Genomic DNA, 16,987 nt, shown 5'->3' on the forward strand with positions numbered 1-16,987 from the left:
CAGCTGGGTGTGTGGAGAGCACACCTTTAACCAAGGTCACACCTCCTCTAGAGACTGAGAATGCCAGGACACTGGACCCAAGGGAGCGACTTACTCTCTGGAAGGATCAGATAAGCGAGGCTAGCTTTGAAATCTGAGGAGCTCGAGATAATTTCTGGGTATCTACATTGTCCCCGAGTGAATGAGGATAAGGTCTAAACTCAGAGCCCGCAGCCCGCAGTCACCATCTAGTAGTAAAATCGAATGAAGAGTGTCAGGCTGACGCCAGAGGCAGGGCTTGGGGCTCAGTGGTGTGTGTGCCGCAGTGTTTACATTCCAAAGTCAAATGCAGAGGCTTCGTTTTTCTAACCGACTGTTCGCTTTGTATTACACGCATTCGCTCTTTTTCCAGTGTCATGGTTAGGACTGTGTAAGCAGTACCCAGCATTCCAAAGGCTTTTGTGCCCAGAGTTCAATTTTAGGTTAAAATTTTAAATGGAAGGATACATTTTCTGGCAGCGAGAGTTTCGTGTACTAGTCTTGGAGCGAGTTTGATTTATAACTTTCCTTAGTTCTAATATCTGCCTGAATTCGAGTCTCTAAAACTTGAAAGTCAGTGAGGTTATTTTGGTCCCTTCCCATCTTGCTTTGTGAGCCCCTCACTCGTCTCCACGTGTCTTTTATCCAAGCGCTTACTGTGCTTTGCCTTTTTTCTTTCTATCCCCAGAATGCTCTGCATTCCAAAATTGCCTGTCTTTCACCTAGCCCCTTAAAAATCTGAGTCCTTGCAACTGATCTAACATTGGTATAAAGAGGAAATTTTTTGCATCGAATTACATTGTACTAAAATATGAATTCCCTATTCCTAGCATTTAGTACCTGAAGAATTTGAGGTGATGGTATGAATTAATCTTCTGGAATCGAGTTGTGAAGAGCTTCGTAGCCATTCTAGAGGTTGGAACCTCGGGCTAGGCAAGGCTTTCGGGAGTTTTGCAGCCCTGGCACGGTCAGATGACTGTTTCTGGACAGTATCTGTGGTAGAAACGTGGACACTGGAACCCGTGATGTTATCGTAATAGTCAAGCGAGCAGTGAGTCTCAAACTGTGATGTCCTCACTGTCCACTCATCCACCCTCTCATCCCTGCCAAATTTACTGCTCTGTGAAATCCTATCTTACACTTTTTGTACACTTCATCATGCATGTCTTTCCTGCCATGTGGGTGCGTGCTGGCGGAGAACAGGCAGCCAGCCAGCTCACTTGTCTGCCCTCACCGGCACCCCTCGTGGTATGTGGTCTGTTCAGGAAGGGGAAGGGAATAAGGTGCGTGCTTGCCGTGCGGGAAACACCGGATATCCTAGAGGCTTCCAAACATATCTCGTCTTCTGTTCATTGTGAAAATCCTAGTGTTAGCCCTGCTTAACAAGTTAAGGAAACTAGTACTCAGAAAGGTTGAGTGATCTGTACAAGGTTACGTATCTACTAAGGGGCAAAGTCAGGATTTGAGGCAAGTATTCCGATATGAAAATCTTGCCCATGGAGCTATGACTTCCATGAATCGTTAATCGTAAAGATTCTCTCATTTCATAATTTTAGGAAACAATATGAAATAGAAACAATTCAGGCCAGGTTTGGAAGATATTTGAGTGTGACGAGCCAAGTGGTAAGCCAGCCAGCCCTGTTTCAGTACCTGGTTTTCCTGGGGGATTTCCTCCCAGCTTTTTCTGCTACTCCTAAACAGGCCTTTTCTTCCATATTTCACCATACTCGAGAGCACCAAAACTTTTCCACCATAACTAAAATGGTAGAACACCTCACTGGTGAGTCAGGTAGAGGTGAACACAGGAAAAGGGTCCGTGGATGGAATATAAACATAGTGGCAGTACGTATACACAAGGGCTTTTAAATTTATGATACGCTGTGTTCTGTAAGTTAGAGGCTGATTATTTATAATTAAATCATACATGACAAATTAGAGTTTGATGAGCCAGCAGATTTATGGAGGAGAAAGTACATCCAGTAACAAGGCTGGCCTCACCTGAGGGCAGAAGAACAGAAGAGGCAAGAGGTTTTAAGGATTCCTCTGTCTGCACACCCACCAGCCACTAGGGCTTTTGCTGGATTATCTCATGACATTTAGTCGATTTTATTTTTCCTCCTTTCGCCTGCATTTTTAATGTAGCATTTTATATTTTTAGTTAAGTCGTTAAATTCAATAAATATTCCTACTGTCATTAAAGCACAAAAGTCCAAAATGTTCATTGTTTGCAGCTCCACCAGGAAAGGGGTCATGATTTTTGAGTTTTAATAATTGAATTAAAAGGTAAAAGCAAGGGCCTCAACCTGAAGCCGAGGAGTCTGCACTGCCCTGTGCACTCAGTCCTGGTGCTCAGACAGCTGGAGCCTTTGTCCCGGGCTCCTGGAGGGGGCAGAAGAGGTTCCTCTCCTCGTACAGCCCTGGAGTGTAGCCCCCGGGGCCCTCATGCCTCCGTCCCCTCTCCGGCCTGCCTTTCCTCCCTGTATGCTTTGCTCCAGCTGGCACTGTCTTGTCTTGATAGTGTCGGACATACTGCTCCTGTCCTTGAAATGCCCTTCACCCCTCCTTCCCAACTCCTCCCACGTTCTCTCACTGCTGCTTGTTCGTGAGGCGTCTCGTCTGTCTGTCTTCCCTTGCCTCCCTCGCACCTGGATCAGTGCCATCGCCTATGCTCCGTCTGTCCCTCTGCACACACCCGTCTAGTGCTTAGCATACTGGAGTGTGATGACAGATCGACTTGTCCCATTCCCACGCAAGACTTCAAGTGCCGTGAGGCAGGACCATGCTTGTCACATTGATGTCCTACATGTCTAGCCAGTCGTGGCACATACTAGACAGGCGCCCAGCTGTGAGCGGCGTGCAGCGTGATGACTAAGTGTAGGCTCCGGGGCCAGACTCCAGCCCCCCTGCTGCTGGTGGGGCAGCCATGGGCACCTTACTTGACCTCTCCATGCCTTCGTTTCCTGGCTTGTGAAGAGGGAGGCTGACAGCGCCTGGCTCAGGTGTTTACGTGAGAACTAGAAGAGGGAACCGGAGGCGGTGTGGTTAGGGGCTGAGTGGCCTCTGCAGCCAGGCCTCCTGTGCTCTGCTGCTTGCTGTCTGTGTCACCTCGAGCAGGTTACTTGTCCTTCTGTGCCTCCGTTTCCGTATCTGTAAAATGAGGGTAATTGTACCCACAGCCTAGTATTGTAAATATTAATGCATGAAAAATGTTCACTGTAGTATGTGGTAGTAAATGTTCGATTAGTGTTTGAGTGAATCAGATGGAGACTAAATACTGTGCGTTGTTTATCGGGCACATCGAGGATTTGGCCATGCTTAGCCACTTCTCAGGCCAGTAGTCCCACGGATGACTCTAGATGGAGGTATAGTCAAATAGCCATAATCTCCAAATAATTTTCAGGGACAACGACTGTTTCCCTTACAGCTCAACTCTGAGCGACGTACTGTCTCTAATTCTCAGATGTTTTCGTTCAAATGGAGAAGCTGTGGATCAAGGAACTGAAAGTACTTAGAGCACACACAGGATGACAGTTCGAGGGAAGGGAAAGAAGGAAACCCTTCTGGAGAATGAGCAGTGAGAAGCGTTGACTTTTAGCACGTGGGAATGGGATGCGGATGGCGTGTGGGATAGCATGTGCTCGTGTCCAGGAACGTGGGAAATCTCCGTTGGTCTAGGCCTCACACAGTTCCTTAGCCTGTACCTATGGTTTCAAGTTCCCTTGGTGTCTTAGTTTAGGTCCTCCAAAGGCAGACCCTGAGACAAGGATGAAGAGGCAGATGTTTATTTGGGAAATGATCCCAAGAAGCACAGAAAGGTTGTAAGTAACGTCAAGCAGGACAGGGTGCCCCCGAGGGTGCATTCATGAATGGGTTTCCGCTAACATTTAGAATATCGAAACTGCGTCCCTGAAAAAAATCTGAACTGATTTTTCTATCAAATTTCGTTTCAAGTGAAGGCACCCTTGGAGACATCCTAACTCCTCACCTTACCCTCTGCAGTCGCCGTCATACATCCTGAGGGCTGCCTTTATCCTCACCGCTACCACCTTGGTCCAGGCACCATCGTGTCTCGCCTGCATCACCGCAGTGGGCACCTACCTGGCCTCCGAGCTTCCACCCTCTCCCTACTTGTCACAGTCCATTCTCAGCAACGTAGCCAGAGCAGTCCTTCTGGAAGATAATTCAGATTTTTGTTATTCTTCTGCTCAGAATCTTCCAATGGCTGCCCTTTTCTCTCCTGGTAAAAAGTTCGGTTTCTCGTGCGTCCCCCCAGCCCTGCCCAGCCTCTCCTCAGGCTTCTGCAGGGCCGTGTCCTGCCGCTCCCTCGCCTCTGCTCCAGCACTGCTGCTGACCCGGGCTCTTCCCTCACGGACCCTCATGGCTCCTCGCCTGCTCCGAGCCTCCTCAGATGCCATCCTGTGGGAGGGGTGAATGAACAAGTGACACGTGAAGTTCCTGGTACAATCCGTAAGGTGTTGCAGGTGCTGAATGAAAATGGTGACAGTTACTGTCTTCTCATTCAGTCTCACAGCAGCATTTCGGGAGCTGCTGTTATCCTTACAGTGCAGTGGGGCCAACAGGCTCAGAGCTCGACGAGCCCAGAGCTGCCTTGCCAACCCCCTTGACTCTGACCCGCAGGCAGGCAGGAGTGTGTTGTACACCCGGTGCAGTGGGGCCAACAGGCTCAGAGCTCAACGAGCCCAGAGCTGCCTTGCCAACCCCCTTGACTGACCCGCAGGCAGGCAGGAGTGTGTTGTACACCCCAGCCCAGTACTTGCTTCCATGTGTGGATGTGAATGCACAGAAGCGAATCAAAAGCTTCACTAGGTCCCAGTTATTAGCCTTACTACATTTGAGACAGTCCGACATTTTTTCACTCTGCCCTACTCATTTTTTTTGTTGCTAGTTTCAAACCACTAAATTGATTCTAAGAAACCTCTTTGAAAAATACTTGTCCAAGCTTTTGGTTCTGCATCTGTTGCTTTTCACTGTGGCAGCATCTGAACTGGCTTTCTCAAGAATTATTAGCATAAAAACTGTTCGGTACATGGCTGAGTTGATAAGTGTGGCGTTATAGGCTTGCTGACCTCTGTAAAAGATGATAAGGGTTTCTTTGCACTTAAGGAGATGCGTGACTATAAAGACTGCACAGTAGGATTGAGGAAGAAATTAAGATGGCTCACAGAAAGGCAAAAGGAAAGGAAAATACCTTAATCACAAATAGAGTAATTAAAATTTACCACCCATACGAAACATGAAACGATGGTAGAGGAGGGAACGGGCTGGCACAGTCTGACCAAGCGGTCGTTTGCAGACAGGCTGCAGGCATCGTCCCTGGGAGCAGAGCCCTGCCCCAAGTCAGCTGAATCGAGTCCGCATGGCAGCAGGGAGTCGGACCGATGTTAAGGAAGTTGTATACAATGCGTGGTCACTCGGGTTGGTGGCCTACCAGACCCTTCCGAGGAACCCGGATGCAGGTTTACCTGCAGAGCCTGATCCTTCGAGGCGGGAGGAGAACCTGCAGTGCTGGGTTCAGGTGCTGGGTCGGGTACATCCGCAGCCTGCCCCCGAGAGAGAGGCGAAACCGTCACAGATAGTCTTAGTTACTGGGAACCCATTTTAGTAGTCAAAATAAATGTCACAAGTCTTTGAAAGGAAAGACAGTTCTTATAAAATCAAACGGAGAGATGAGCATCACAGTAACAGAAGCCTAAGCGAAGGCCCAGAGTTGCAGTCCCGCGCCGTCTCTGGGAAGCGGCTTTCTCCTCGTCGAGGGCTGGGGCGGGTTAATCGGGGCCCTTTAATACTGAATCAAATGCCCATTAATCTTGCAGTTTCTGAAAGTGAATTGCACATTCGTCGAGTCTTGACTGTGTATGAGATGCTAGCTCACCTCATCTTTGCAGCAGCCGTGCAGGAGGGCAGAGCCGCTGCTCCCGGTTCCCGCGGCGGGGTGTGGGGGGCTCACAGACAGCAGAGAGGAGCCAGCACTTCAGGCCCAGTGTCTGGGCAGAGCCCACACCCAGCCGCTAGGTCTTCCTGTCCCGCCTTGAGGTAGGAGGACAATTCCGGTGACGTCTCAACTCAAACCCCGTGATTGAGAATTAGTGATAATGACGTTTAGACACAGGCCGGTTTCCTTTGTGTTCTTGTTGAACATGTGATTTGGTAGGAAAATAATTCAGGAGACTGCAAGGTGTTTAACATAAGAAAGAAAACAAGCTTTTATTCTTTAACATTTCTAGCCTTTGTTAGAGACTTGGATACAATAGTAATTAGTAAATGATACTTCACTTTCCAAATCTGTACCTGGTTTTAAAGGTCTGGAGAGACGCCTTTGTAACCCTTTGTTAACAATTCACGTTGCAAGTAAATACTTTGTTGTAGGGAAGGAAGAAACTTTCCTCTCCCCTCCTAGGTGCTTCCTGCTGGTTTACGTGAGACGGGTTCATTTAATTGCATAGTACATATGGGAACCCCGCATGCACGAGGAGGGGTTCAGAGACAGGAAGGGAGGGGCATGTGACATTCTGAGCTAAGGAGGAGGCAAGGAGCCTCGGGGCATCACAGGGTCACTGCAGGACAGTAAGAAGAGCCACGGTCTAGCAATCAGCAGTTTGTCTGCCCTACGGACAGGTCAAAAAAGGCTCTCTGATGATCTCACTGTGGGCAGGGCCCCCCATTCACTTCCTCCCGGTTGCGGGGGCGGGGGCAGACGTTCCCCTTGAGCGAGCAGGGTCTCGGTTGCCTTTAGCTCAAAATAATTTGCATATTTCAGAGGCGCATCTTGGGGTGCTCATTTTGAACCCTTACTCAGTACTGAAACAAATTTCCTTTCAGAATCAGAGACTTAAGGCATTTCAATACTTCGTACTTATTTTTTGAACTAATAAGAATAGAAGCAAGCATCAAATGGATAAGGACCCTAATAATGAACCATTATTTTCAAATATTGCTACCTTACGTACCTGCCCAGTTCTAACAGCCTTTTTAATGGTACAAAAATGCCAATGTTAAAGTAAGTTCCTAAAATTCCTGAATTTTAATGATTGGTGATCTACTTAGGCCATGAGACTTGTTTCCTCACATTTTCCATGTTATTTAAATAAGATCATTCATCTAAACAACTCTTTGGTGCCTACGATCTGCTAAATGTTGGCATCTATGGGAAGACAGCTGTCCCTGCCCTTGACAAGTGTTTCGTCTGGCGGAGAACTTTTCATCGCATCATTCATAAAGTTTTACACTTTATCTTTCAGGTAAGCCCAGCAATGGAGGGATTGCTGCACTACATCAACCCAGCACATGCCATTTCTCTCCTGAGTGCTCTCAACGAGGAGCGCCTCAAAGGACAGTTGTGTGACGTTCTTCTGATTGTTGGAGACCAGAAATTTCGAGCTCATAAAAATGTCTTGGCTGCCAGCAGTGAATACTTTCAGAGTTTATTCACAAATAAGGAGAATGAGTCACAAACTGTATTTCAGCTTGACTTTTGTGAACCAGATGCTTTCGATAACGTTTTGAACTACATTTATTCTTCGTCTTTGTTTGTGGAGAAAGGCAGCCTTGCTGCGGTCCAAGAGCTGGGCTATAGCCTGGGGATTTCCTTTCTGACCAACATCGTCTCTAAAACCCCTCAGGCCCCGTTTCCGGTGTGTCCCAACAGAAAAACAGTATTCATAGAACATGATGAAAACAGCTCTCAAAAGAGAAGTGTCATTGTCTGTCAGAGTAAAAACGAAGCACAAGGGAAAACTGTTAGTCAAAACCCGCCCGACGCGAGCCACAGTCCCCGGCTCTCCCCTAGCATCGCGGTCAAGGCCAATGCCGGCAAGCCCCATGTTCCAAAAGCCACCGAACCGCTTCACAGCTTGTCATCGGCTGAAAAAAGTTGGCCCCGAGACGCTTCTGTGGGCTACGCGAAGTCTCTCGAGCGTTCTGGGTCCCTGGAGGACCCCAGCAGAAGCATCCTGGTGAGAAGGACCGCAGCACTGCCTTCCACGCCTCTGCAGGACAGAGAGGCGGCGGACGAGAAGCCGGGCGGCAGCGGCCAGCTTCCCAAAGGGAAGGCTATCGAGCTGGCTCTGAAAAGGCCGCGGCCGCCCGTCTTATCTCTCCGAAGCTCCTCGGAGACACCCTACCTGTTGAAAGAAACGAGCAGGGGCAGCATTCCGGGCGAGGACCGGAACCTGCTGTACTACTCGAGGCTGGGCCTGGTCATCCCGTCCGGCGGGTCCGCCACGGCGAACCAGAGCATCGACAGGAGCGGCCCGCTCGTCAAGAGCCTCCTCCGGCGGTCCCTGTCAATGGACAGCCAGGTCCCCGCCTGCTCACCCTCGGTGGAGCCGAGGTCTTCCCAGGGCTTGTCCTCGGTGCCAGGCGACACTCCGGGGAACGTGTTTTGTGCTTTGTCTCAGAAGTCGTCTTTGAAAGACGGCGGTGACAAGCTGGCCCTGGACGAGCGGCCTCCCGCCGCCCCGCCACACCGCCTCAGGTCCTTCAGCGCTTCCCAGTCCCTAGGGAGGGATGGCACCGAGGCTCGGATCAAGACGGAGCCCCGCAGCCCGCTGGCCGACCCCTCCGACATCATCCGCGTCACCGTGGGGGACGCCACGGCGGCGGCCTCCGGCACCAGAGACCTTTCCCTGAAGATGGAGGACGACCAGAAAGACATGAGCCGACTCCCGGCGAAGAGGCGCTTCCAGGCGGACCGCAGGCTGCCGCCCAAGAAGCTGAAGGTGGACGCGCCCGGCCACCCCGCGCCGGAGGACGGCCTCCAGGGCGGCCCGGGCCCCGCGCTGCTCGGCGCGGACTCCCCGCAGTCCGACTCGAACAAAGATGAGTTCGGTGAGTTGGAGGGAACAAGACCAAACAAAAAATTTAAATGCAAACATTGCCTTAAGATCTTTAGATCGACAGCAGGTCTGCACCGGCACGCTAACATGTACCATAACCCCGAAAAGCCCTATGCCTGTGACATCTGTCACAAGCGGTTCCACACAAACTTCAAAGTGTGGACCCACTGTCAGACCCAGCACGGCATAGTGAAGAATCCATCACCCGCCTCTAGTTCACATGCCGTTTTGGATGAGAAATTCCAAAGAAAGCTGATTGACATAGTGCGAGAGAGAGAGATTAAGAAGGCCCTGTTTATTAAGCTGAGGCGCAGCAAGCCTGGGTTTCAGGGACAGAGCGGAAAAAAAAAGCCATCAAGAGGAACTTGAGATCGCGAGCCAAAGGAGCGTACGTGTGCACTTACTGTGGAAAGGCCTATCGCTTTCTCTCGCAGTTCAAACAGCACATAAAGATGCACCCGGGCGAGAAGCCCCTCGGAGGACCCCGAGCCGCCAAGCCCAGGGAGCCCGCGGCGCTCGGCCCGGCGGAGGCCACGGAGGTTTTCCAGTGCCGCCTCTGTAACGCTAAGCTCTCTTCTCTCCTAGAGCAAGGAAGCCACGAGCGCCTGTGCCGCAGCGCGACCGTGTGCCCGTACTGCAGCCTCAGGCTCTTTTCGCCCGAGCTCAAGCGCGAGCACGAGAGCACGTGTGAGTACAGGAAGCTGACGTGCCTCGAGTGCATGCGCACCTTCAAGTCCTCCTTCAGCATCTGGCGGCACCAGGTCGAGGTCCACAATCAGAACACCATGGCGCCCGCCGAGAACCTGTCCTTGCCCGGCGCCGACCACAACGGCGAGGCCACCGGCGCCCCCCGGCCCCCGGCCCAGCCCGAGCCTCCGAGAGCCAACCACGTGGCCACGGCCAAAGACGACGGCGCGTTCAGCGACTGCTCCGAGCAAGTGAACTTCGACTCGGAGGACTCCTCCTGTCTCCCCGAGGACCTCAGCCTGTCCAAGCAGCTGAAGATCCTGGTCAAGGAGGAGCCCGTGGGGGAGGCCGAGGGCGAGGCGCCCGAGGTCGGCGCGGCCCCCCAGGCGGGGGCGGCGGCCCCGAGCCAGGACCCCGGGCTGTGGCCCTGCGAGAAGTGTGGCAAGGCCTTCCCCGCGCACAGGCAGCTGGAGCGGCACCAGGAGCTGCTGTGCTCCGTGAAGCCCTTCATCTGCCACGTGTGCAACAAGGCCTTCCGCACCAACTTCCGGCTCTGGAGCCACTTCCAGTCCCACACGTCTCAGGCCGCAGAGGACCCGGCGCACAAGGAACCCGAAGTGTGCCCGGTCCCCGCAAACTCTCCGTCGCCGCCACCCCTGCCTCCGCCCCCGCCGCTGCCCAAGATCCAGCCCCTGGAGCCCGACAGTCCCACGGGGTTGTCCGAGAACTCGGCTCCCGCCCCGGAGAAACTGTTTGTGCCCCAGGAGTCGGACACACTCTTCCACCACGCCCCGCCCCTGTCCGCCATCACGTTTAAAAGACAGTTCATGTGCACACTTTGCCACAGGACATTCAAGACCGCGTTCAGTCTTTGGAGTCATGAGCAAACTCACAACTGACGACCACCCGTTCCCATTACGGAATGCAGGGGCGGTCTCCAGAAACAGAATGTTTTCTTACAAAAGAATAATAAAGGTTGGAAATTGTTACGCTTGAATATAAGTTTGAGGTAAACTGATATTAATTAGCGATGTCCTTGCTCAATTTAGGAAAACTGTAAAAAATTCAAAAAATTCTGTGCTTCTGGGCCTTATAGTCGCAGGAGAATTCGACTTCATCAAGGTTGAAATTTGAGCCTGGCCGTCCGCTGGCTCCCCGGTCTGCGGTGTCAGTATAATCTTTTACTTGGGGTTTTGTGTTTCTTACTGATTTGCAGTTAGCGAAACAACCATTCAAGGATTTCTTCTTTTGATTACGTCAGACATCTAAGTCCTAGTTACATCTTAGCCATGTTCTTAAGTCCACAGTGGATCAGGAAGCAGTCTAATAGTTTGCAGTATTAAATCTTCTACTTTAGCAATAAAAAAAGAAAAAAAAATGATAAACCTCAACTTTAATAAGTTTATCCTGACACTTGATAAAAATTCTTGGCATTTTGTGGTCACCTAGAACTTTTTTTTTGTATGAAAATTGTGAGAAATTTAAATCAGCAATAGTAATACTTAGATTTTTATAAAATAAAATTTGCTCTTGGGTCATTTAGTATAATTATTGATGGAAGACTTGAGAAGTGAACATAGTGAGGTTTCTGGAAGGCCTCTAAAGTGAGTTCACAGAAACTTCAGTAGCGATAGACACTGTCATCCAAACGGCCACCCTGTGCCACGTATACACACATCACAGTTCTAAGCTCGGACCAGCATTCGAAGGACTGTGAGTGTTTGGTTTCCTCTGGCTCACGCTGCCACAGGTTGAAAGTCTGAGTGCGTTTGACAGAGATGACGTGGCACTAATGTTGAATTTAGCAACATCGGTACATACAGCAAATGAGGCCGGGACGTCCATTTACGTAGGTCGGAGTCAGCACAGCTGCTCCGAACCCCAAATTACCATTCCCCTTCCAGAGACTGGGAGCCGTGCAGCCTCCCCTTGCTTTTCAAGAATAAGATTTACAAATAGGATTTCCTGCCTCTTTGTCCTGTGATGTGTTCCGTTAGAATTTGTTGGAGTTTTTCCTGGTAAAGCATCCATTCTGCTTTAAGTCACCGCTTAGCATTTCACACGTAGGTGTGAAAGCACTGTCAAGGGTCCAAAGTTTGTTTTCCTACTTATTTTGGCCCCTGGGGTTTGGCTTTTTTCCTTCTTTCTATTTTGTATAAGTTTTAATTAAAAGCCTTTTAGTAGGTGTCATCTAAAGTGCAAGGGGCTGTTTCAAAAGGGAAAATTTGTACTTCACAGTTGGGGCAGAGGTTAGATATCTAAAAGGAAAATTGCACAAACTACAAAATCCCTTTAAGGTAGTGGTATGGATTAAGACTCCAAGTTTATTAACTTTTTACAAGATATCCTTTCAAATTAAGAAGGCAACTGCCGTGACTAAGAAATAATTTGCTGAGTAGTCAAATTTGTGCTCCAGCAGCAAAGAACCATGCTCATTGGTCTCGTTACCACTGGTAGGAAAGGCGTTCTTTTCCTGAAACCAGCATTCTTGTAAAATACTAATTGACTTTGTACGTTAGAGAAATTACCTGAGAAGTTTTGCCTTTTTCATTCGAAAACCATCAAAAGTCCCAAAATATTTGAGTGGTTACTTCTTGTTTCCGTTCTTACTTAAATTTGATGGAGAAAGTAAAATAAAATTAAGTTACAGTAAATGGTTGTTGTCAGCTTTACATTTCCTTGAAGAAATCTATGCATTTTAAAGGCAAAACTAAAGCATACGACTCGGCGCGAAATGGTAGGGTGGGTTGTCGTCCGCTGAGTTCGTTCCCTGCATAGTGTTTCTCACCCCAGCACCTCGGTGGCTGTCATGTCAGGAGACACTTTCCCTCAGAGGAACCGTTGCTTCCGGCTGTTGGAGCATGTGTAATAAGTTCATGGTACACACAGTATCTTGGCATTGGAAATTTCAATATGCCAGAACTTGAACCTTTATGCTACATTTTTGAGGATTTTTAATAATGTTAATCAGTACAAGAATATTTTTTATCTAAATGTAGGCTCTGCCTATCTCTTAGATTTTAAAAATTGCCAGTGTTTTGTCTTGTTCACGTTTTTGTCTAGGCAAGGAACATAAGATTTCAAATAAAATTTTGAACCAAAAACATTTATAATGCAGTTCTGGTTTTTCTATTACTTTTTATACTGTACCTTGAAAGCATTAGGCTCAAAGAGTTTATTTTGGTGGTCAAAAAATAAAATATGCTTCCACTCACGTAAGTATTTTAAACGTTAAGTGAAATAATGGAAGATGTTAATTGCTTTATTCAGTGAACAAGTTTTTTAAGAATGTCTATCTTAGCAGATACGTGGTGTGGGACAGCTTGGTCTCACATTGTCGCAGCTCTTTAGCTAGCAGATGAAAAGTTTTTAATGATTGTAATTTTTGAAAATCTGTAGCAAGTTCATTATTCCTTGTAAGTATTCAGGATGCCTACTTTTCGTATGCAATTCTGGAAAGAATGAGATGTTTTAATATATTCTTTGTTATTCCGAGAACCTGTTACTGAATCTTTTTTTTTTTTTTCGTGTGGGGAAGGGAGGAACACCGTAAAATGTGTTATTATCAAGGTAAGCAATGGAGGTAACATACTGTACGTTTTTTATAGTAATATTTCAAGATTCATAGAATATTTACCTTTAAAACTGGTTATGGTTAGTATGCATTTATAATTTTAACAGAATTCACAACTAACAATTCAACAGTGATGTCATGTGCACTGTGGGGAGATGTGAGTGGTTCTTGGTTTTCTGATTTGGAATGGTGGTTATAGCCTTCTCTTTAAAAATGTGCCCGGCATGTCGTCGGTGACAGCCCAGTCCACACACACCGTCGTCGGTGCTGAGGATGGAAACCAAGGCACGGGTAAAGCGTGCTCCTTGGTGGCAGCAAGGGTATGTTTATCCTCAGGCCAACCGGACAGGGTGAGGGAGAGACGAGAACTAACTGATGGAAAGTGAGCCTTCGTTCTGTCAAATTTGTGTGCGTGCGCGTGTGTGTGTGTGCATGCGTGTGAACAACCATAATCTGGGACTCTAGGAAGTAAAATTGAATTTTCTTACTATAAAAATAGATATTCATAACAGGTTTCTTTATAAATTGCACTAATTAGTATTGGAATATTACAATTCAGTTTTATCCATTTCTGATGTCTCTGACGTTTTTTGCAATAATTGTAAAAGGCATTATTGATTTGAATAATGCTAGCACATGTTTTTTAATAAGTTCTTTAACACTGGCATTCTTAAGTTTTAAAAACAGGTGTTTCTCTTGTGGCTTTAGCACTTTAAGGAGTTGAATGTTTGCCTGAGTTCTAATACGCTGGGTCAGTGCTGCTCAGCGTGTTCTCCGTGCGGCATTGCCACGTGACCAAGGGGAAGACTGACCAGTCGGCGTTTAGATTTGGGAGGAGAAAATGAGTTAATGTCAGGTTCTTAAAATTTTTCTTTTAGAGACAGTCATTTGGGAACCAAAGTCTTTTACAGCAAATCTTTAAACCGATCGAATTCACCGCTCTTTAGTCGTGCGGGTGCCGTCAGGTTTTCACACACATTCTTGGTGAACGCTGATTTTCAAAAGGTGATCGTTTCTTACTGACGTTAATCCAAGACTATTTCAGAATTTTCATTAAGTAAAGGCTTATTGTTAAAAGAAAAACCGATGTGGTTTTATAATTGTGTATATTTTGTCGTCCTATGCCTTAGCAGAGTAAACCATGGTTCAGTTTTATTTAGGAATAAGCTTTTTTGGATTGAAAATTTATAGTAAAATAGGATTTCTATCTGATGTTAATCCATTGCTTATTTGTATCCAATTCTGTTGTCTGTTTACTTTGCTTAAATCTCAACTAAGAATGATTGGAGTCAATAAATTTGTACTGTATTTTGTTTTGAGTTCTGGTGTCATTGGTGTGTCTCGGACTTTGGCAGTAACGATTACGGGCGTTCGCAGTGCCGGAAGTGAACGGGGAGCTCTGCTCCTTGGCTGACGTGACAGCACCGCGCACTGCACTGCGGGCTCACGCCCCCCGCAGCCCGTCTTGTAGCATTGAGTCTGCACAAAGCTTCGCTTATTCGGGCGCCACAGGCAGCCAAAAGCACGTAAGCAGCCACCTGGCGATCCACCTTTTTCTGTTCAAATTAGTATTTTTTAAATGATTGTGGGGGTAAAAGCGTCAAGTCGTCGAGCACCCTGCATTGACATTTTAGCGTAGCAGTCAATGGACCAGCTCCGTTCCATAACTGGAAAGCGTCCATGTTGTGGCATCTTTTTCATTCTAATGAGGCACTTCTATGACACCGGGTTGTGTTACCCGGATTATGGTGGCCTCCTGTGACACGGGTGAGTTACCGGTCCCGCGGTGGCGGTGTGTTAGCTTGCCCTGGAGAGTGAGGCGTGGAGCCGTAGGTATTTCCGATCATCCCCACCAGGGTGGCGGTGGAGAGGGACAGGCGGACCGGGTCGGCCAACTCCGGTTCAGTCCGCCTTGGGCTTGCCCGGGCCTTTCGGGGGCTGCGCGTTCCTTCCCTGACCTCTAAACTAGTCTCCCCGGGAACCTCTGGCTAACAGTTTCTTGAACACTGCACTGGGAATAAATAGCACGATCGTTATTTTAATCTCCTTTAGCCCTCCTATTCCGTTTGCCACCAAATACTTGGTTTTGAAAACTTCGATCCGCCCTTCTTAGTACCAACAGGCTTTTCGGGGTTTGGGGTGTCCCAGTCCTGTTGTGTCCTCTTCGGTCTCAGGCACACACTCTAAACGGTGGCAAAACCACATGTCCAGCATGTAGTTTTTTCCCCCAGCCAGCGGCTAACTCTTGGCTGTGACTGTCAGCTCTTAGGAGCGGCGGGGCTGGGTGGCAGGCATTCTCTGCCCAAGGCATGCGTCTGAGCAGACGACTCCCCTGCCTGCAGAGAAGCCCTTTGAAGAGGAAGCACAGTGCAGCCCCGCCAGTGCGTTCTGGTGTCACCGTCTGCCTGGGCCCCGTCCTCTGCCATGGGCTCCCAGTCTGTCTGTTGACCTCACAGTCACGCAGGCTGGCGTTTCTCCAGCTGAGTGTCTTAGGTCCCACTTAGTGTGGTCGCCTCGTTTCTTCCAGGAGATGCTTCCCAACTCCTATGCACCTGCTCCCCGGGGCCCCGCCTAAGCGTTCCCACAAAGCCCTGTCATAGCCCTGCCACTCCTCCCTGCCATCCTGCCCGTGTTTGGTCTCCCATAGGACCAGGAGGGGCCCGCGGGCGGGGCTGTCTCCCAGCCTTGCGTTTCTGGGGCCCAGCACAGGAAAGGGGCCGCGGAAGCATTTGATGAGTAAATACAGCACAGGAACCTTGTCAGAGGCCAGCGACAACCAGCCCACGCATCCTCAACTACGAATAGAGAGAAACCTGGATATTTGCATGTACCGCCCAGCTCTGGCTCCGCTGCTCAGTGACAGACCCAGAGCGTGGTCTGATTTGGGGGCGGGCTCGGGAAGCTGGAGGGGGAACGGGAGCCCCAGTGGCCGTTCTTGGTGTCGGCATCCTGCGCTCCCATGCCTCCGGAATCGCTGTGGGTCACCCGGGGTGGCGCGTCGTCTAGACGGACAGTCTCATCGGCTGGCGGTCCTAAGCCTTACTCGTTTCGTAGTGCAGCGAGCGGTGAGCGCTTCCTGCAGCATGGAGACGGCTGGTTTTCCTCCCAGACTCTTCACTCGCCTTGTCCCCGTGTCCCTCCGCACACGCACCCCCGTTCTCAGCCCAGGAATCTGCCGTCTCCCTCCATCTGGAATGTTCTCCGTCTTTCTGTGACTTTCGTGGCCTTGATCATTTTGAGGATTACGGAGCAGTCACCTCACAGAGAGAGTGTCCCTTAACTGGAGTTCGTACGGCGTCTCCTCGTGATGAGACCCACATTTTGCGCCAGAGTATCGCAGACGACATTCTTTTCCCTTTATCTTTTGGGTGGCTTTCAACTCCTGTTTGTCCTGTTACTGACGGTGCTCATTTTAATCACTTAACTAAGATCATTTCTGTCACATTTCTCCACTATGCTCTTCCCTCGATGTAGCTGATAAATATTTTGTGGGGAGATATTTTGAGATTATGCAAAATCCATTTCTCATCTCAATTTTACCCACTAATTTTAGCATCTGGGAGGAAGGGAGGACTCTAAGGGTCTATTCGTCTCCTTCTCTTTTGATTTCTATGTTTCTTGCCTGATTTATTTTTATGGTCATTGCCAAATGGAGGTTTCCTCATACCTCCAATCCTTCACTTATTTGTGGGCTTTTCACTGCAAGACAGAATGTTCTGTTCGTCTTATTAATTTAGATATTTCTTTGTGCGTTCCAGATTCCTGGATTCCTGTTCTAGTCAATGGGTAATAATCTGTTGCCATCATTTTTTTAAGTTTTGATGCTCAGATCATCCTAGTGGGATCATCCAAC

General features: G+C 48.8%; 1 protein-coding gene across 1 annotated transcript in view; it reads left to right on the forward strand.

The window, feature by feature from the left end:
- Positions 1-14,453, forward strand: part of ZBTB21 (zinc finger and BTB domain containing 21) — a 19,293-nt gene extending 4,840 nt beyond the window's left edge. The window contains exons 2-3 of the mRNA XM_015593128.2: positions 7,278-8,865; positions 9,459-14,453. Of these exons, the coding sequence (XP_015448614.1) occupies positions 7,290-8,865; positions 9,459-10,459 (2,577 nt within the window). The 5' untranslated portion in view covers positions 7,278-7,289 and the 3' untranslated portion in view covers positions 10,460-14,453. The remainder of the gene's footprint in view (positions 1-7,277; positions 8,866-9,458) is intronic.
- Positions 14,454-16,987: the final 2,534 nt, after the last annotated feature.

The sequence above is a fragment of the Pteropus alecto genome, unplaced genomic scaffold (genome assembly GCF_000325575.1).
Source record: "Pteropus alecto unplaced genomic scaffold, ASM32557v1 scaffold97, whole genome shotgun sequence".
NCBI lineage: Eukaryota > Metazoa > Chordata > Mammalia > Chiroptera > Pteropodidae > Pteropus > Pteropus alecto.